The following is a 20,895-nucleotide window of genomic DNA, read 5'->3' as shown; positions in this document are numbered from 1 at the left end:
ATGAGCTTGGTTTTTGTTTTTTTTTTAGCACCCACATATAAGTGAAATCATACAGTATTTATCTACTGTGTCTGGCTTATTTCACTTAGCATAATGCCCTCCAGGTTAATCCATGTTGTTGTAAATAGCAGGATTCCCTTCTTTCTTACAGATGAATACTATTCCAGGGTATGTATATGCATGTGTATGTGTCCATCCATCCAACATTTTCTTTATCCAGAAGTCCATTGATAGACACTTGGGCTATTTCCATGTCTTTGCTGTTATAAATAATATGTCAGTGAACATGGAGATGAGATTTTGTTTTCTTTGGCTATATAATATATCCTCAGAAGAGGGATTGCTGGATCAATTTTATTTTTAATTTTTTGAGGAACCTCCATACTCTTTCCCTAGTAGCTCTGTCAGTTCACATTCTCACCAACAGTATACAAGGGTTCCTTTTTCTCCATATCCTGGCTAGCAGTCTCTTAATCTTAATAAGATATGAGGTGATATATCACCTTTTCATGTACTTATTGGCTATTTTGTGTCTTATTTGGGAAAATATTTATTCAAGTCCTATATTGATTTTTTAAACTGTAGTATTTATGTTTTTACTATTCAGTTGTATGGGTTTCTTATATACTTTGGATATTAACCCCTGATTAGATATATGATTTGCAAATATTTTCTTCCAATCAGTAGGTTGCTATTTCATTTTTTGATTGTTGCTTTTGCTGTGCAGACACTTTTAAATTTGATATAGTCCCACTTGCTTGTTTTTCCTTTTGTCACTTGTGCTTTTGATGTCAAATCCAAAAAAATTGTCGCCAAGTCCACTGTCAAGGCAATGTTGTTTTTCTCTTGCTACTTTAAGTTCTATCTTTATCTTTGATGTTTATCAATTTAGTTATAATGTGTTTCAGTGTAGGATTCAACCTACTTGTAGCCCTTTGAGCCTCATAAATCTGAATGTTTATTTCTTATCCAAAGTTTGGTTAAGGAACATTATTTCTTATTTTTATATTTTTATTTTTTAAAATCCTCACCCAAGGATATTTTTCCATTTATCTTCAGATAGAGTGGAAGGGAGGGAGGAAGAGAGAGAGAAAGAGAAACATCTACGTGGGAGAGACACATCGATTGGTTGCCTCCTGCATGACCCCAACCAGGGCTGGGGACCGAACTGCAATGGGGGTACGTGCCCTTGGCCAGAATCCAGCCTGCGACTCTTTGATCCATGGGCCAACGCTCTAACTGCTGAGCCAAACTGGCTAAGGCAAGGGACATTGTTTTTTAAAATAGACTTTCTGCCCCTTTCTCTTTCTCTTCTTCAGGGATTTCCATATACATTGTTTCTCTTTTGTCTCATAAGTTCCATACATTTTCTTCACTCTTTTTCATTCTCTATTCTTTCTTGCTCTCTAACTAGGTAATTTCAAATGACCTGCCTTTGAGTTCACTAATTCTTTCTTCTCCTTGATTGAGTTGTTGAAGCTCTCTATAGAAATTATTCATTTCATTCAGTGACACTTCAGCTCCAAGATCTTTGGGTGTTTTTATTTTTAATGGTTTCTATTTCTTTGTTGAACTTCTAATTTTGTTTATGCATTGTTTTCCTAATTTCATTTAGTTGTCTGTGTGCTCTTGTAGTTCACTGAAGTTTTTTAAGAGGATTGTTCTTAATTCTTTGTCAGATAGTTCATATCTCCATTTCTTTACAGTCACTTATTGGAGGTTTATTGCTTTTGGTGATGTAATGCTATCTGGTTCTTCATGATATTTGTATTCATGTGTAGGTATGTGCACGTTTGAGTACATGGTCTCTTCATGCAGACTTTGTTTTGGCAGGAAAAGACCTTCACCAGTCAGCTCAAGGGGTACTGGATGAGTCAGCAAGTAGTGTCTAAAGGCAGGTGGAGCTTCCTATTGTGTTCTCTAATTATGTGAGGCCGCAGCATCTCCGAGATTGGGATTGGGGTGTTGTAGGCTGGGCTTTCTCGTTGGGTGGGGCTTGTGACTGGGCTCCATGTTCAAGTGGGACTGCTGGGTGGGCTCCCTGGTCAGGGGGTAGCTATTTTCCATAGTTAGGTAGGGCCACTATATTCTGTATTCACCTCTGGTCAGGCAGGCTTTGATATTTGGCAAGGCATTGTCACCAGTTGAATTCTGTGATGGGGCACGGCTGCAGACTATGCTATGCAGTTGCTTCTGGTTGGGTGTGGCCTCAGGTTGTGCTCTCTGACCAGATGGTGCCACTAGCTAGACTGCACATTCAGGTGGGGCCATAGGCCAGGCTTCTTGGTCAGATGGAGTCTCATACTATGCTCTGAGATCAAGTAGGGCTATAAGCTGTGCCCTGAAGTTGGGCAAGGCTACAGTTTAGGCTTTGTGATTAGGTAAGCTGTTGACAATCCTGTCCTGTTGGTTGAGGTTGCTGGCTTGGTGATTCTTGCTAAATTTTAGCTCTTGAGGACATGGACAAGGTTGGGGCCTAGCTGAAAAATAGCTCAGAGGAGCCTTACTAGAGTTTGGTTAAAGAGAGAATCTTTATCACTGGATTCAATTTTCTAATATGTTTAATGGGTTTCTGCTCTATGTTCCTAAGGAAAATTGATTCACAGTTTTCTTTTTGTACTGTCTTTGTCTGTATTTGGTGTCTGTTTTATGGCAACATTTACTTAGTGTTTTAGTCCATTTAATAAATTTTGCTACTTTTTTCTTATTTTTAAAAATTATTTGTATTGCTTATGTGCCAGTTTATTTCTGTCTTTTTAAAATCACTTATCATTAAATGCATTGAATTTTCTTAGAATAATTATTGGTAAGAATATTCTGTGGTAGGGATGACATGAAGGAATTTAGTTTTGCTTGTTTTTTACAATGCAATGATTTCTTTTTCTCTGCTACTATATAGCCTTTTTGTAGATAAGCTAGTTGTATGATATTTTTGAATATGAAATCTAGAAATTCTATTTGCCTCTTAATTCCAATGAAAATGACAGTTGGAGTTGTTACTGTTGGTGGTTTTTGTTTGTTTATTCATTTTTCTCCTTTGCTTTTAAACTATTCCCAGGAGGAGAAGAAAATACTCACTTAGCCATGCTTATACCAGAAATCTTGACTGACTTTGGTATTGATTGTAACAATTTTTTTCCACTTGCAGTTATAAAAAGTTGATGTCTCTGAAAAGAACTGATACTGATGTAAGACCGAAGATCAGTTTAAAATTTAGTACAAAAGGTATTATTTTATTTTTATATGCATCCTATTGAAAAGTATGTTAAAATTTTTTACTTATTCTTTAGAGTATAATGCCATATGCAGCCATGTGTTTCTTGTGTTTGTCATCCACTGGGCTTAGATTTACACTAGCAAGCATTACTTGGTATAGGCTAGAACTCATGGACAGAAAGGTCAGCAGGTGTATGGCACCATACCTTGATATTCTATATAGAGGTTTGCTAGTCTAGTGCATAGCTGTGACTTCACAGTGAAATTGGACTTCAGCAGAGTCCTTAACAAATCCTCTTCCCTTATTGCATTCCCTGTTTATAGAGTAAAATGGAAGAAATGAACATTTTGGGCTCAAAACCAAATAGTCTAAACTTAATTTCCAGCTATTTAGGAATGTGTGCTAGTAAATGCCATCTGCTCAGCTTGAAGACTTTAAAGGCTTCTAGCCCCATGGAAGAATAGTTGGGTGGCATTCCTTCTTGCTAAAGGGAATGGATACCCCTGATCCCAGCCTTATTTGGCAACCCAGAGAAACCTCCCTGGGTCATCTGCTTTGTAACCTTGCTTGTCTCCACAGTGTATGTCAAATATCAAGGAAGAATAGTGATTTAAAATTCTGTTGAAACACAGAATCATGAGGATAAAATAATAAAGCTGCATTTTATGATAAACATTTTATTTATTAAAATTAATACAACAAATATACCATCATAAACCACATTCTTACTACTTTCTCATTTATCTCAGTCTACTTTCTTTCATTGGAAGTGCTATTAATCCAGAAAAATACCAGTCTGATCTCATGCTTTATTTCATTTCATTGATAAATAACCACTTAATCATTGCTCTCTTTTTAAAGAGGGTAAGAACATGAGGTTCATTATATAAGTGTGTCTCAGATTTGAATAGCTATTTATATCATCTGGTGATTTTGTTAAAATGTTAGGTACCAATTAAATAGCTGTGGGGTGGGGCCTGAGAGTGTCCTTTTCTAACAGGCTTCTGTGTGGATGCTGATGCTCTAGTCCGTGGCCTACACTTTCTGTAGCAAGACACTATGTCACTTTATATTTCTTGATATAGTTCTGTGTTGTCTAATATGGTAGCCACTAGCCATATGTGGCTATTTAAATTTAAATTTAAATTAGATAAAATTTTAAACTCAGTTTCTTTGTCAGACAAGCAGCATTTTCCTTGTTCAGTGGCTAGTGGACAGTGAAAATCTAAAACATTTTTATAAGTTCTGTTGGACAGTGCTGATTAAGATAACAGATAATTGCCTAAATAAAGTATAATTAAACACTGGCAGATATCAACCATTCTTGACAATCTTCAGAATTGAAAGCCTGATACTTTTATGCCATTTGGTTGCCAAAGCTCATTTACTTGAACAAAACCCTGGATGGTTGAAAGGCTTCTGTGATTAGTCTTTGTGATTACTTTTGCTTGGGGATATAATGTTTTTGTTTGAGTTTTTGACAGCAGCATATGTATTGAGCACTGGCCGTGGCAAAGCACTGTACTGTACTTTATTCTTTTGTACTAGTCCCTGCCCTACAGGAGCTTAGCATGTAATATGGGAGACCACTTAGGAAAATAGCATTAATGTGGAATGTTTTGACTTCTCAAAATTCATTTTCAGATGAAATGCCTATCTTCAAACTTGATTATAATTATTTCTATCATCTGCTTCATATAATTATTATTTCTGGTACTGACATTGTCCGGCAAATATTTGATGAGGCTCTGCCACCCCCTCTTTTGAAAAAAGAGCTTCTTATTCACAAGAATGTGCTGGAACCCTACTACAACCATCTTTGGACTAATCACCCTTTGGGTGGAGCATGGCATCTGCTTTATCCCCCAAACAAGGAGCTACCACAGTCCAAACAGTTTGACTTATACCTCCTGTTAGCTCTCATAAAACATTTGAATGTATTCCCTGCACCCAAAAAAGGCTGGAATATGGAACCACCATCTTCTGATCTCTCTAAGTCTGCAGACATCCTGAGGCTGTGCAAATACAGGGATATCCTCCTTAGTGAGATTTTGATGAATGGTCTCACTGAGTCACAATTCAATTCAATTTGGAAAAAAGTTTCAGATATTCTTCTGCGCCTTGGGATGAAGCAAGAGGATATTGACAAAGTGAAGGAGAATCCCATTGAGAATATCTCCCTTGATTACCATCAGCTGTCCATCTACCTAGGCATACCAGTACCAGAAATCATCCAGAGGATGTTATCCTGCTATCAACAAGGTACAAAATAATTATTTACTTCAGCCAGAAAACCTTCATTGAGTGTCTGCTATGTGCCAGACACAGTGCTAAGGGCAAGAGATTCAGAGAGCTCACATTCTTGAGAGGATAGACTCATCAAGAAGCTAATAGAAATTACAGTGCTAGAGATGTTCCAGAATATTTTGGGAAATCCTAGCCTTAGTCTAAAACAACTTTCTGGAAATATATAATATTTAAGGAATTCCTAAATCACATGTAAAAGTTAGCCAAGTGAAGAAGAGAGAAGAATGTTTCAGAAGGAATTAAGAACACAGGTATAGAAACATAAAAATATAGTGCAGGGAACTAAAAGTTTAACCTTAAAGTAAATTAAGTAGTAAATCTTAAAGAGATTAAAGTAGGGGAGCATTCATAGAATACATTCAGGAAGATTTTCTTATGAGGGGTTTATTTTATCAGAAAGGAATTGCTGAAGATTTTTAAGTATAGAGGAGTTTTATTCTACAAGATTAGGGTGCCTAAAACTATGAAATACTGGTACTGTGTGTTTCAAGGTACTCTTTTAGACATCATGAATGTGTGTTTCTCCTCCTTTTCAGCAGAATCTTGATGTTTATATGTTTAGCAGCTACCCAGTGGCCATGGGTAATTACAAAAATTAGATAACATTTATGCAAATATTTAAGGTCAGCTGTGGCCATTCCTAGGCACTGTTGATATGGAAAATACTTCAGACCTCCTCTCCCACATACCAAGATAGTCTCTCAGCTGTAACATGGAAAGCAGAGTTCAAGGCACATCAGCATCACTGAAACCCTTGTTATTTTGGGTGCCTGTTTCTGATCCCAAATTATTAATCATACCACCAAGTGAGCAACTGATGACCACGCTGATGCTATTTAAATGTACAACTTCCCAAGTTTCCAGTAATTGTTGAACAGGTCCAGATTTTTTTCAGAGATGATTGCTAGGCCCCCTATCCCATTCCTTTAAGACTCTGGGTTACCACTGTGTTTTTCTGCTTATCCTTTAAGAGCTTTCTTTGAGCATAAAAGAAGAGAATGCCAAGTTTGATGATAAAAGAAAGTCGGGCAAGGACCCTTGACTTATAAATTATAGGCATATATATATATATATATGTATGTGTGTATGTGAGTGTGTACATACACACACACAGACACATTCACTGTAGTAAGACTTTAAATAACAAAAACTCATGAGAATAAAGGCAAGTATTTGGGAAAGTGCTTTGAGCTCTAAATAAATTCAAGACATTTCAAGAATTCTCACCCAAGTAGTCTGAAGAGTTTATTGACCAAGTTCCTTTAATAGAGACTTTCCTAACATCTTATAATTCTTTCCTAGTAGTTATTACAGTTGCAGTTTTCATTTGTGTTATCTGATTATTTGATTAATATTCGTTGTCCCCACTAAATCTTTATGAAGGTTTCTTTTTTTTATGTACCATTCAATCTCTAGAGCCTGATATAATATTAATGTGCAAGGAGAATGGAGTGTGCTGATCAGGATAATTAATATTGCTAAAAAAGGCTGGAACTTTCAATGGAAATTTGACTTCAGGACCTTAAACTTTATAAATTGTACCAATTTTCTGATTGGTTAAAAGTGCTTATATTCTAGGCATTATATATCAAGAGCTATCAAAATTTTTGTTTACTTTTCTTTCCTAATCATGGGTTTATAATCTATGTATTATAATCTAATGATTATGCATTGTTTAATTAAACTGGATTAATGAGTGAAACTGATTATTTTTACAATTAGTTATAAAATTACTTGGTGCAGTATACATCATCTGGCTTAGTCTCAGTCATATATTTGTTGATTGCATTTGCAGTTGCACATCTAAATGTTTCCTTTATGTATCATAGGACTTGCTCTACAGTCAATAACCGGCAATCAACGTAAGTATGTGAAAAACAAAAAACAAAATGCCTAAGTGACCTTCATTTTGGGAAAGTTAAGGGATCACTATAAAAGTCTTACTTGGTCAGATAAACTGTATGAAAAACTGTAATTGTTAAAGGCTGAATCTAGTTTGAGCCTTTTTACTCTGCCTTGGTCTTAGTGGCTGTACTCCAGGGCTTACCCAAGCGTAGTGTTTTAACTTTGTGGCACCTACGGTGTTTCAGTAGGCAAAAATGCCTACCTGCTTACTCTACTTGCTCATGTATGCTACTGTTTAGCTTATGTAGCTTTTATCTAGTTAGCTATTGGTTGTTAAAGCTGTATTCTTCTTTTGCTGGATGGTGAGTGGCTATTTTTCTAATTTTCATTTTTGTGCTGTTTTTGAATGTAATTATACCGTGCAATTAAAATTTACTCAAGAAAACACCACCATGGGTTTTGTTTGGAGTAAATTATACTTAATAATATAGTGGGTTTTGTTTGAACCATCTGTAACCAGTCAGATGAAGTTCACAAGTTTTGACAGTAAATCTCTAGGGCAATATCAGGGAGCATGGTGTCAAAGAAGAGGTCGCATGATACAGGGTTGATACCCTTTCAAAACTTTTGGTTATGAAAAAGAAGAAATAAAGGGGAAAGTAGACCATCTAGCGTTCCCTCTGTTTTAGACTTGTGTCCTAAAACAATTCTACCTGTAGTGTAATAACAGGGTCAATGTTAGGATACTCAAAAACTTAATATGTAGAGTCAGCTTAAGTCCTAGAATATCTAATATGTAGAGTTTATCTAAGATAACAGTAAAGTATCTTAGCATTTGGGTTCAGGCCAGTATATGTACCTAGTATGTGGTTGTTGATAAATGGGCATTTTATTTTCATCTAGTAATTGAACAAAGTAAGATATCTTCTATTTCTGGAATGGTGTTTTAGGGATATATATATATTTATAATAGTGATAGAGGCTAAAATCGTGTGCATTAAAATTTTGAGTGTTTTGTCTTTAATATTTAGATATTGAAACAGAAGAATTACAGAATGAGGAAGAAGAACTAAGTCCACCTCTCATGGAGTACAATATAAATGTGAACTCAAACCCTGAAATACAGTTAGCAGAAATGAGTAAAGATGGGGCATCGATACCCAGTGAATCTTCAACAGAATCTATTAAAGATCTCCAGGAAGTATAAGCTCTCATTAATATCTGAATTAGAAGAACTAATAATCAGAGCCTTTAGTTTGTTGCATGTGCTATACTTAAAGGATCCCAGACAATCTTAGTTTATATTTATCACAGTGTTTACACAGAACTTAAATTGCAGTGATTCTTTCTCCAGTACTTTATTCCGTAATGTTTCCTGCCTAAACCATTCATTTTGCCAACATTTATTGAACATTTATTATGTGTCAGGCACTATACTAAACTTTTGAACATATTTCTTTATTCTGATTGATGGGAGTGGATGTGGGAGGTTAATAGAAAGTAGAAGAAAGCGTAGTAGAGAATAGAAGGAGAGAGAAAGGAGGAAAAACAGATATTTCAACACCATTTGCACAGAGGTAGAGTTAAACTTTTCCAGGTTGGAATTTTGTATTTCTTTATAGATGAGTGGTAACATTTATTATATAGTCACTAAATTCCTCCTAGGCTTAATTTTTAATCTTATGGACCTGAATATATTGACTTTTAAAAAGAGCCCCCTCCCTTGTTACTAGTGCATGCACATGTGGAAGTAAAAATTTGTGAGTTTTTTTCAGTGGCCTACTAACTGACATTGTCTGTTGTTCCATTATACATCAGTGATTTTTTTTTTAAGAGCAGAAGACTTAAATTCAAATGAAAAATCTCCATAGAGTTTAGAAAGAAAATATAATCTATAATATTAGAAGATAAAAGGTTTCAGCGGGTAGAGGAAACTTATTTTGCAAAACAACCCATTGTACAGTTTGATTTCATATTAAATAAAAGATTTATTTCTTACCTTTCAGGTTAAGAGTAAACCAAAGAAAAAGAAAAAGACTAAGAATAAAAAGGTAAGAGACTGTATTAGCATTATAATAGAGCAATATCTGATTATGAACACTTGTGTATTATATGGATTCACTGTTAGAACTTATAATTAAGTAGACATATAGCACAAATGACTTGAAAATGTCAATAGCTTATTGAATATAGGATTATAGAAAAGTCTATGTGTATTTTAGATTCTGAATGACTTAAATATACAGAATGCCTACTTTACTTCCCTGAATCATAATTTATACATTTAAATATACAAGTAAGAAACAGAAGTAGTCAGTTAGAAATTTCTTTAATTTCTGCATACCACTCATTTTTAAAATGACTGCTTAGTGTTTTAAAAACAGCTTCTCATCATATTTCTACTGGTATATTCAGAAGCATTTTTTGAAACCTTACAAAATCTTGATTTTTTTTGTCTAAGAGTCGGCCAACAATGCAATAATGTGTAAATATGGTACAAATGCAAAAAAGCTTCTTTGAAGCCTCTTCTTTGTTTATTTTCCAGATTACTAATTATAACACAGTTTTAGCAAGAAGTTTTTTAATTACTTGGAAAATTACAAGGGAAAGTGAACAGTCATTTTTGGGGGACTTGATTTTTTTTTTTTTTAATTCAGACTTTATTTTCTAATTAAAATTAAACAAGGAATAAATACAAGTGTAAATAAATGTAAACACCATTCAAAAATTCATAGCCTAGTAATATTAACATTTTCTTTTTAAATGTTAGCCACTGTCTAGTAATTTTTTTAAATTTGTTTTTCTTTATTAATTTTTTTTAGAGAGAGAGGAAGTGAGAGGGAGTGAGAGGGAGAGAGACAGAAACATTGATTAGAGAGAACATTGATTGGCCGCCTCTTGCATGCCCCCCACTGGGGATTGGGCCCACAACCTGGGCATGTGTCCTGGCCAGGAGTAGAACTTGCAGCCTCTTGGTGCATGGGTTTGATGCTCAACCACTGAGCCACACTGGCCGGATGGAATTATCTTTTTAACATCCTAAGTTATTTTTCCAATTTATTTTATTAAAAAATATTGAGATCCTTTGATTATAAGATAATTTTATCAAGATAAAATTTGGACTTTAAAAGAGAGATCTTTTACATCTAAAGTATGGGACCTAAAAATGCTTACATTTTTACATAGGATTATTTTATATAGAATATAAAATGGGGCTTCATTCATATACGCAATTGCTGTTATTTTAAGGGCAAAGAATTGTCTACTTGTAGTATAAGCAACCAGTTATAGCCCTGGCCGGTTTGGCTCAGCGGTTAGAGCGTTGGCCTGCGGTCCCGAGAGACCCGGGTTTGGTTCCCGCTAAGGGCACGTACTTCGGTTGCAGTTTGTCCCCGGCCCTGGTTGGTCGTGCGGGTGGCAGCCACTCGATGTGTCCCTTTCACGTCGATGTTTCTCTCTCTCTCTCTCTCCCTCTCACTCTATCTGTACAAAAATTGGAAAAATGTCCTCCGGTGAGGATAAAAAAAAAAAGCAACCAGTTATAAAAATTAAATCAGTCCAATTTTCTCATCAGGAGTTTTCATGAAAAAGTCTAACATATAGAAATTTGCTTGTATTAATAGAGTGATGACCAAGCCATTATATATGAAATTGTGTCCTCTGTTAATTATTTGTTTTGCATCAGTTCTACCTAACCATAGTTGAAATCCTAAAAACAGCTATCAGGGGCTCACTGGGAGAATGTGATAAAAAAGTAAAATTTTTGTAGCAAACAGAGGGTGCAGTACAGATAACTTCTGACTAGTATGTATAGAGACTTTGTGATTCCCCTAACATTTCTTTTTTTTTAAGATTTTTAATATATAAATCTTTTTTACATGGTGATTTTAAGGACTCTAGTATTTAGTGTAGGATTCTGTAAATGACAATTCCATGTACCCTTTCCCAAGATATACCATTAGGTCCAAACTCAGCCTCAATACTCACTTCCAGTATCGGAATGAATGATTTTCAAATGTGTTTCATTATTCAGTAAAGATTACAAAATCATTTTAGTGGGTCACAACTACCAATTTTAAAAGGAAATAGAATTAGTAAGAATAAAAATTTTTCTAGAGTTTACCACCCATTGTTTTAGTCAGGTCAGGCTGCTACAATAAACTATGATAGATTGGGTGGTTTAAATAACAAACATTTATTTCCTACAGTTCTGGAGGCTGGGAAGTCCAAGACAAGGTGCCAGCAAATTTGGTGTCTGATGAGGGCCCTCTTCTTAGTTTACAGACAGCCACCTTCTTGCTCTGTCATCACATGGTGGAGAAAGATTTGGTGTCTGATGAGGGCCCTCTTCTTAGTTTATAGACAGCTACCTTCTTGCTCTGTCATCACATGGTGGAGAAAGAAAGATTTAGCTAGCTCTTTGGTCTGTTTAATAACAGCACTAATTCTATTATGAGGACTCCACAACATCATCTTAACCTAATCATCTCTCAATGGACCTACCTCCATTTACCATCACATTGGGGTTTAGGGTTTCAGTGTATGAGTTTGGGGGAGGAGACACAAATATTCAGTTTATAACACATAATATGGGTAAGATTTATTTCATGAAACTTATATTCCACTTTTATAATTATATATAAAAATGTTTCTGTAAGTGCATTTATATTATTAAGTGAAATATATTTCTTAGTATGGTTGTGATTAAAAAAATGAGAAACACTGACCTAAATATAGTCAGATCACTATTCTGTATTAACATAGTTGATATAGATTACTAATTCTTGATGCTGTTTTTCAGAATAAGGAATCAAAAGAAGAGCAAGTGTAAGTATTAGTTTATTTAATTTTTAAAGTTTTCTTAGTATTTTCAGAATGTGCTTTGCTACTATGACACAACCTTGCCTTGGCAAGTGTTCTCATTAGAGAAGAAAAGACAGTTCCTTAGCTTAATAAATTGTCATTATTATTTACAGAAAGTGACAAAAAGTTAAATTATCATTTGCTTTGGTAGAACAGAATCTCTTGCCATTTTTCTATAAGGCTACTCAAGAGTCATTCAATGCTAACACTTTTATTTGAGGACTAATTTGGGTCCAGCATAAAAGCTTTTCAAATATAGTCTATATTTGGCTAACCACAACCCAAAGCTTAACTTTACTAAATAAGACTTAACTTTAAAGGACAGAATATTGATTGTCCCAATCATCTCTTTAACAAATGAGTATGTTTGATTTGTTTTGGTTTAGTTTGTTTAATGAACCCGAGGGTTGGTTGTCTGTTGTTTTTTAATCCTGGTTGTTAACAGTGAATTTTGAATTTTTACTGGAAGCCTTTTATAGTGTCTAAAGATCACTGTGAACTTTATTGTACAGCCATTAGATTGATGACAGTGCAGTAGAGGAAGGATGTAGGGGAGATAGTTCAATGAAGAGATCATTATACCCACCAAAATGTTTTTAACTGAAATTAGTACCTTTATAGAACTCACTGTGAGAACATGTTATTTTTAAAATGGTAATAAGAACATACATATTTTGTTAATTATAAAGCCATCAATTGTAGTTGGTATTTTCTCTGTATGATCCACTTGGTAAGTAAATAGTTCATCTTTCAAAATGGATTTTCACTTTCTCTATTAACAAGCCCCTAGAGCAGTGATTTTCAACCAATGTGCCACAAGAATTTTTAAAACATGCAGTAGTTTTTTAATCAGGGTCACTGATCTCTTTTCCCTTAGATTGTCAAATTAAAAAACGACAACAGCCAACACAACAATAGCCATCTGGTGTGAATGAATCAAAGTTATACCTTTTTTTTTTTTTTTTTTGTCACATTGGCAAAAAATATATTTTTTGGTGTGCTACAGAATTTTAGTAGTTAATGTGTGCCATGAGAAGAAAAAGGTTGAAAATCACTGCCCTAGAACAGTAGGTTTTTTTGTTCTTTTTTTAAGGCTGTGTCTGAATGCCATAAAATTAACTTACTAAAGAATGAAATCGTGTCATCAGTGATTCTGCTCATTTTGCCTGCAGTGTAGACCCAAACTTGTATGATCATCAAATCACCCAGGGAGGTTTGTTTTTACATGAGAATTTTCAAATGCATATAGAAGTAGAAAAAATAATATAGCTACGTTAGTATATCTACCTATTTTCTTGATTCAACAATTATCACTATTTTTCAACATTCGCTTCATTCTTTAACATTTTGTTCTTTGTTGAAGTGTTTTCAATCCCTAAGTTTATATAATTTTTTCTCTACATATTTTAGTTTGCCTCTCAGTAATATGAACATTTTCCTATATTATCACAGTGCTATTAATTATACTTTAAAATTTAGGGATAATCTTCTGGAACTTTTCAAAAATACAAAATTATCTATATTTTTACATTTGTTGGGATACCTGGGAAAATGTAATTTTTAAAAAGTTCTTCAGATAATTTGGAAAATTAATTTTGTTGGGGAACCAGTGGTGTACACAGTTGATTTCATTGAACTTTCCAAAATATTTGAATCATTCTAGAACACCTCAGTGATACCTAATGAGTGTTCTGCAAGCATTAGATATTGTTACTCTACAAGCATTAGATGTCAGTTTTTCTAGGTCTCAGTGGCCTAAAAGAAGTAATAATGTGCCTGGCTGGTGTGGCTCAGTGGTTGAGTGCCAACCCATGCACCAAGAGGTCGCCAGTTCGATTCCTGGTCAAGGCACACACCCAAGTTGTGGGCCAAATCCCCATTGCGGGGCATGTGGGAGGCAGCCAGTTGATGTTCTCTCTCATCAGTGTTTCTCTCTCTCCCTCTCCCTTCCTTTCTCTAAAATCAGTAAAGAAGAAAAATTTCTAAAAAATTAAAAACTGAACTGCTTACCATCAGAAATATCTTTAAAAAAGAAATAATAATGCATCCTAGAGTTACCTTTTTTCTCTCTATTCACTAATAAAATCAAGTCATTTATATCATCATGCTTTAAGTAAAAGTACTATTTTTTGTTAGCATTCAATGAGATTAGGAGGGAAATTTATAGCTACTAAATAGTAGGCCAACTGAAAGGATAGTAATAAGCATTTACCCTTTAGATACAGGTATAAAAATGGGTTAATTGCCATTGTACATATAGTATTTTTATGCTTTTTGCATGGTTCCTAGTGGCTGAAATCCATATTATCAGTACAGTTTTTTTTAAGGTCCTGTTACAAAAGAAACCTGCATTTAAAAATCTACTTTATGTTGCTATTTGTAGCTTTCTATTTAAATGTACACTGAACCTAAGTGCTGAAGTTGATTAAACCAACATACCTTTCAAGAATGTTGTGATAAAATAATATAGTAGCTGTGAGAATGCTTGTCCATATTTTCCAAAGTAATTGATATTAATAGTTTTTAATTACAATTTTAAAAATGAACTTTATGGTCTCATAGTTCTTGAAAACACTGGGATGAGCAGAATAGGTACTTTGATTGAGTGCTATTTCAAATACATTAAAATTCATTGTGATCTTCAAGAGAAATACACAGTCTGAACACTGTCTAAACTTTAGACCATGAGCCCTTCTGATGCTGAACATCTCATGAAACCACTGCAGTATTAATTTGGGGCACAGTGGCTTAGATGAAAAACTCCATACAATTCTAAAAGATTGCATTGGTTATGTCACTTCTGTAGTCCAAATATGGTAGAAAAGGAAGAGCAGTTGAAGAAAGAGCAAGCAAATCTACACCCAGGCAATAGATTTATGAAAGATGATGCAAGTGATGTTCAAGAAGATTCTGCAACTGAAGAAAAGTTCTATAGCCTGGATGAATTGCATATACTGGACATGATAGAGCAGGTAAGCCTGATTGGAGAGGGGATAGCTCTGCCTTCCTTCTTCCAGAAATAATTGTTAACTTTTGTTTGCCCCATGACTCTTTGAACAGCATGTTAGCATAGTGGTTTATTCTGTTTGTGAGGAGAAAGAAAAAAAACGGGAAGAGGGAGGGACAGAGGGATGAGAAAGGAAAAAGAACGTTAGGAGCTAGAAACTTCTCATTGTAGCCTTCAAGCCATTTCCTGGCTTTAATTATTGGATAGAGTTGATTACAACTGTATTCCTTTCGAAGGGTTTTTAGCTACCTCACAAGAGGGGGTAAAACTGGCATAATCCTATTGGATTAAATTTCATGAGAAAAATAGTTTTGTAAAACAAACCTATTTCATTGTTAAACCAGGTTGTTACCATGAAATGTTTACAAAAAGTATCAATGTACAACAATGTGTTTTTGGTTCCTTTCCTGGCAGTAGTCATTGCTAGGAAGTGCATATGAAGTGCATATGAACCTGATTTCAGTATTCTTCAGAGCACTTAATCAGACAAAGCATATGGAAGATTTTTTTTAATCTACTTAATTTACATACCCATGAGAATTCTATACTGAGGTAATTTTATAACCTGTTCCATATTTTAAATATAATGATGTGTAGTATATAGGAATATTGAATGTCTAAGAGTGTACAGTTAATACAGATTATTCTCTGACTGGTAGCACATTCATATAATTGTCATACCTTTTTTTCTCCTTTCCAATTATAATATTATGTAATGTGTATATTTTAACTGAAATGAAATATTCTAAGCTTTGGATGTCACACTAAGTTTAAATGTGTGTCCTTTGGTTTTCATTTAATAGCCTTGAAAACTAGAAGAACTTGCAAACAGGACAAAGTATTTTGTTTTTTATTTATTTATTTATTTTTTTAATCCTCACCCCAGGACATTTTTCCACTTTTTGTTCAGATAGAGTGGGAGGGAGGGAGAGAGAGAGAGAGAAACATCGACGTGAAAGGGACACATCGAGTGGTTGCCACCCGCACGACCCAACCAGGGCTGGGGACAAACTGCAACCGAGGTACGTGCCCTTAGCGGGAACCGAACCCGGGTCTCTCCATACCGCAGGCCAACGCTCTAACCGCTGAGCCAAACCAGCCAGGGCGAACAAAGTATTTTATATACACCATTCTAAAAATGTTATACACGTTTGAAAATAAGTTCATTCTTTTACTCAAAAAACATTTAGCATTTGCTTTGTCACAAGAGCTATGCTATGGTATGGACTCTGTGATCATAGTGTTTATAATATAGTGAAGAAATTGAACATTAAACTAAGGTATGTCATGTAATAATATTAAGTGCTTGGGCAATTAAGACTTCCACTCCTGTCTATGTGACCTTGGGCATGTTACTCAACTTTATCATCTCTAAAATGGATGTATTCATTGCCTACCTTGTATGATTTTTTTGACAGTAGAAATATTACCAAAAAAAAAAAGTGCCTAATAAATGGTAAGCATGGAGGTAATTTTATCCAATAGTAGTAACATCAGTGGACAAGTAACTCAGTAGACAAGTTACTATGGTATTATTTAGTGAATGCTGTGATTAGGGAGAGGTTGGATTTATCTAAACTAATCAAAAGGAGTGTTTGCATTGGGACCTATAAAGCATGAATAGATGATAGATAGCAACCTTAAATCCCCTTTGAATAACTAAAATATTAGTGCTTTCTTTAAAAGAGGAAAATAAAGCATGCATATGCCATTTCCTCAACAGGGCTCAACCAGCAAGGTATCTGCAGCATATGGAGAAACTGAGAAGGAAAAGCTTGCTCGACAAAAGCAGCTTTATAAATTACATTGTCAGTGTGAAGTAAGTACTTTTGCAATTAGATCTGAGGCAAATCACAGGTAGTTCAAATGTTCAACTTAAGAACCCAATTTTTTTTTTTTCTTTCAATTTCTGGTGATTTGAGTAGAAATAACTGAAATAGTATTTTTCTTTGAGCAGGATTTCAAAAGACAGTTGAAAGCAGTGACATTTCGGTGGCAAGAAAACCAAATGCAGATTAAAAAGAGAGACAAAATCATCTCATCTCTTAACCAACAAGTGGCTTTTGGAATCAATAAGGTTTCCAAGTAAGTACAAATCAGTTAAAAACAGAAAATTTTGGGTTTGCTCCATGGTGAACACTATCTTTTTTTCTTTTCTTTTTAATTGATTTTAGAGAGAGAAGAGAGAGGGAGAGAGAGAGAGATACAAACATCGATGAGAGAGAACATCGATTGGCCGCCTCCTGCATGCCCCCCACTGGGGATCAGGCTCACAACCTGGGCATGTGCCCTGGCTGGGAATTGAATTGGTGACTTGTTGGTACATGGGTGGATGCTCATTCACTAAACCACACAGGCCTGCCTGTGAACACTATCTTTAAAAATAATCCCTATGTAACCACTAGGTGGCATTGTGACTGCACATTAGGAACTGCCAACCACAGGACAGCACTTGCTTAAAAATGAAATCTGCTTTTGCCTTCCTTGCCAGCTGAATGGAAAAATAAGCAACTGATCACTCTATATATCAAGCTTTTCATATATTAGATGAACAAGTGTGAAAATAATAGAATTTCATGAGAAAGATAATTAACTTTCAGATCATGATTCTAGTTTGTAAAAAATGTTACCAGTGGCCCTGACCAGTTTGGCTCAGCAGTTAGAGCATCGGCCTGAGGACTGAAGGGTCACAGGTTTGATTCCTGTCAAGGGCATGTGCCTGGGTTGCAGGTTCAATCCCTGGCCCCAATCATGGGTTGGGGTCGTTTGGGAGGCAACCAATCGATGTCTCTAACACTGATGTTTCTCTCTCTCCCCGTTCCTCCATTCCACTCTCTGCAAATAAATGGAAAAAATATCCTCGTGTGAAGATTAACAAAACAACAACAACAAAAAATGTGATCAACGATTGGCTGTTTCTTTATAGCATGTAATAAACATATTCCTCAAAGACACCATGGAATCACTTGTGTGCTTTTTTATGTTGGTCCCTCAGAGAATTTGTGTTCTAAGCCCAAGTAAGTGAAAATAAATCAAATTCCTGGAGACTCTTCTCACTCCTATCAATTTTATTTCTACCTTACAACCTTAAGTATTAAATGCTTAAGACTAAAAATTCTGACAATACGGAAAAACAGGTGTCTTGCTTTATTTTTTTCCTATTAGTCACTGCCTCCATTGAGTATCAGTTGAAAGAATAATATAATTCATAACAAATTATTTTAATGAACACTAGTAACCACATGACACTAATCATCTATGAAGTCTAATTTGAAATCCTTTGCAGTTCCTACACTGCTGATAAGGAAAATACTCAAATTCTAGGAAATATCTTAAAGTGAGGAGTCCAAAGTACTAATTGTAAAATTGGAGAAATATTTGGCAGAAATTGAGGTCTTAAATTTTTTCCCACTTATCATATCTAGTTTTTAAGAAGAACTGAATGCTATAGCTCTGGCAACATAATAGCAGTTGAAAATACTTTCAGACTTGTCTCTGCTAGACTTAGAGAGACTCTTCAACTTTAGAAGGAGGGGAGTACCAAAGGTAGCTTAGGCAAACTAAGCTCTGCATTAACTTCAGAAAGATTCTAAACTTTGTCTTCTGGCCTTGAAGATAATGACCAGTCCAGAAATGTGTTACATAATACCAGAGATCAGAAGAGTAATGCCATCTATGCAGATGGGCTGCTTCTCTCCTTCACTATCTGAGGATATCCCTTCTCAGTTCTATAGCTGATCCAGGCTCCCTTATATACTCAAGATGACAAACAGATCACTTTAGGGGATGTATGTCTTCACTCAATAAGCATTCCGTGTCAAACATTCACCAAAAATTTATTAAGTGCTAACTATGAGAAGAATTATGTAAGGCACATGCAGAGGATACGAAGACATGTTAGACATTGATGTGAGCTAACAGAGTATAGATTATTATGAGGGGATTAAAATTACATTTTTCAATCTAGCTAAAGTAGAGTGACTTCCAGTTCCACCAAGATGTAGTAGCTCCACTACTTGCAAGTCTTCCGTCTTACAACTAAAACACCCTGGACCTAAAACAACAAACAAACATAGGAAGACTCAGAGGTGAAAGAAGAAAGCAGACTATCGAGAAGCTTTTGGACTTGAGAAATGATACAGCAGTGATTTTCCTTATTGTCTCCCATATATCCTAGACAGGGTGCTACAGAAGCTTCCCACCTACAACTGCCAATAGGCACAGGGTGAAAAAACCTCCAAGGAAAACCTGTTCCCTCTAGCTAAAGAATTAGGTAAGGGAAATAGAACAACTAAAAAGCTACTTGACACTACCCACCTACTCCAGCCAAACACCAGCGGCCCCACAGCACGCCTTGGAGGCAGGTAATGTGTTTGGACAAAAACAGATGGCAGGAATCAGATTTCTCTGCTGGGGTAGCAGTCCTGAGCAGGTAGTTGATCTTCTATTCTCCACCGGAGGAAGCAGGTAGTGCTCCAATTAATCTGCCAGGATAGCATCCATGTGGTCCAGCTGTGAGCTAATAAGCCTCTACCTCTACCCAGCATCAGTGGACTTAAACTGATTTGAGGTGGGACTAGTCGATGCTAGGTTTTATCCCTCTCCCTTTGCAGAGCTGAGTCTCCACCACTGGGCTAATTGGCATTCCCTTTTCTTTCCTTCTCCCTAGTTGGTGCCAGAGCTGCCTCTCTCCACCCTATAGCAACAAAGCAGTGTAAAGCAGCCCTTCTACACTTCACTTGAAGTAGGAAAAGAGCAATAGCAGTAGGCTATGTATGCATATTATAATACCTAGTACAACAACTAAGAAATCTACACAAATAGAGATACGCAAAAACACTGTAAGTCAAGATGATAATAAATGTTCAAATAACTCACACAAGGTAAGAAAAGAAACAGAAAACAAAATAATGAAATGGAAGATCTGATCACTAACATATCAGTAATTACCTTAAATGTAAATGGTCTAAATACACCAATTAAAAGAGACTGGGAGAGTGGATTTAAAAAATAAAACAAAAAAAAATGTGATCCAATAATAGTGCTATTTACAAGAAACTCAACTCAGTGTCAATAACACAGGTAGATTGAAAGTAAAAGGATGGTAAAAGATACATTATGCAAACATTAATAAAAGCAGGGGTGGCTATATTAATATATGATAAAATGGGCTTCAGAGCAAACTAAACTACTGGAGACAAAGAGGTACATTACTGATGATAAAAGGACCAATCTACCAGGAAGGCACCAAAACAATGTTATATGTACCAAAAACAGCCTCAAAGTACATGAAACAAAACCTGATAAAACTGAAAGGAATAGCCCTGGCCAGTTTAGCTCAGTGGTTAGAGCATCGGCCTACGGTCCAGAGAGACCCAGGTTCGATTCCCGCTAAGGGCATGTACCTTGTTTGCAGTTTGTTCCCTGCCCCAATTGAGTCGTGCAGGTGGCAACCACTCAATGGGTCCCTTTCATGTCGATGTTTCTCTCTTCCTCTCTCTCCCTCCCACTCTAGCTGAACAAAAAAAACAAAAAATGTCTTTGGATGAGGATAAAAAAAAAAAAAAAAACTGAAAGAAATAGAAAAATGTATAATTTTAGTTGGTGATTTCAACATCCAATCTCAGCAATTTATAGAACTCCTAGACAGAAAATC

At 35.5% G+C, this 20,895-nt stretch overlaps 1 protein-coding gene across 11 annotated transcripts in view; it reads left to right on the top strand.

Moving 5' to 3' along the window:
* Nucleotides 1-20,895, top strand: part of DZIP3 (DAZ interacting zinc finger protein 3) — a 115,127-nt gene that overhangs the window by 46,608 nt on the left and 47,624 nt on the right. For 10 of the 11 annotated variants that reach the window (XR_004956713.1, XM_036242264.1, XM_036242258.1 and 7 more), the window contains 9 exons: nucleotides 3,149-3,225; nucleotides 4,862-5,479; nucleotides 7,354-7,386; nucleotides 8,401-8,570; nucleotides 9,376-9,420; nucleotides 12,171-12,196; nucleotides 15,039-15,204; nucleotides 16,963-17,058; nucleotides 17,197-17,324. Coding sequence is in view for 10 of the 11 variants with exons in the window: in XM_036242264.1 (XP_036098157.1) it covers nucleotides 3,149-3,225; nucleotides 4,862-5,479; nucleotides 7,354-7,386; nucleotides 8,401-8,570; nucleotides 9,376-9,420; nucleotides 12,171-12,196; nucleotides 15,039-15,204; nucleotides 16,963-17,058; nucleotides 17,197-17,324 (1,359 nt within the window). In the remaining variant the exon portion in view is untranslated. The remainder of the gene's footprint in view (nucleotides 1-3,148; nucleotides 3,226-4,861; nucleotides 5,480-7,353; nucleotides 7,387-8,400; nucleotides 8,571-9,375; nucleotides 9,421-12,170; nucleotides 12,197-15,038; nucleotides 15,205-16,962; nucleotides 17,059-17,196; nucleotides 17,325-20,895) is intronic. The other variant, XM_036242266.1, reaches the window with a different exon arrangement.

Source organism: Molossus molossus, unplaced genomic scaffold (assembly GCF_014108415.1).
Source record: "Molossus molossus isolate mMolMol1 unplaced genomic scaffold, mMolMol1.p scaffold_m16_p_5, whole genome shotgun sequence".
Classification (NCBI taxonomy): Eukaryota; Metazoa; Chordata; class Mammalia; order Chiroptera; family Molossidae; genus Molossus; species Molossus molossus.
The sequence above is the reverse complement of the archived record's forward strand: the minus strand, read 5'-3'. Positions and strand labels throughout refer to the sequence as shown.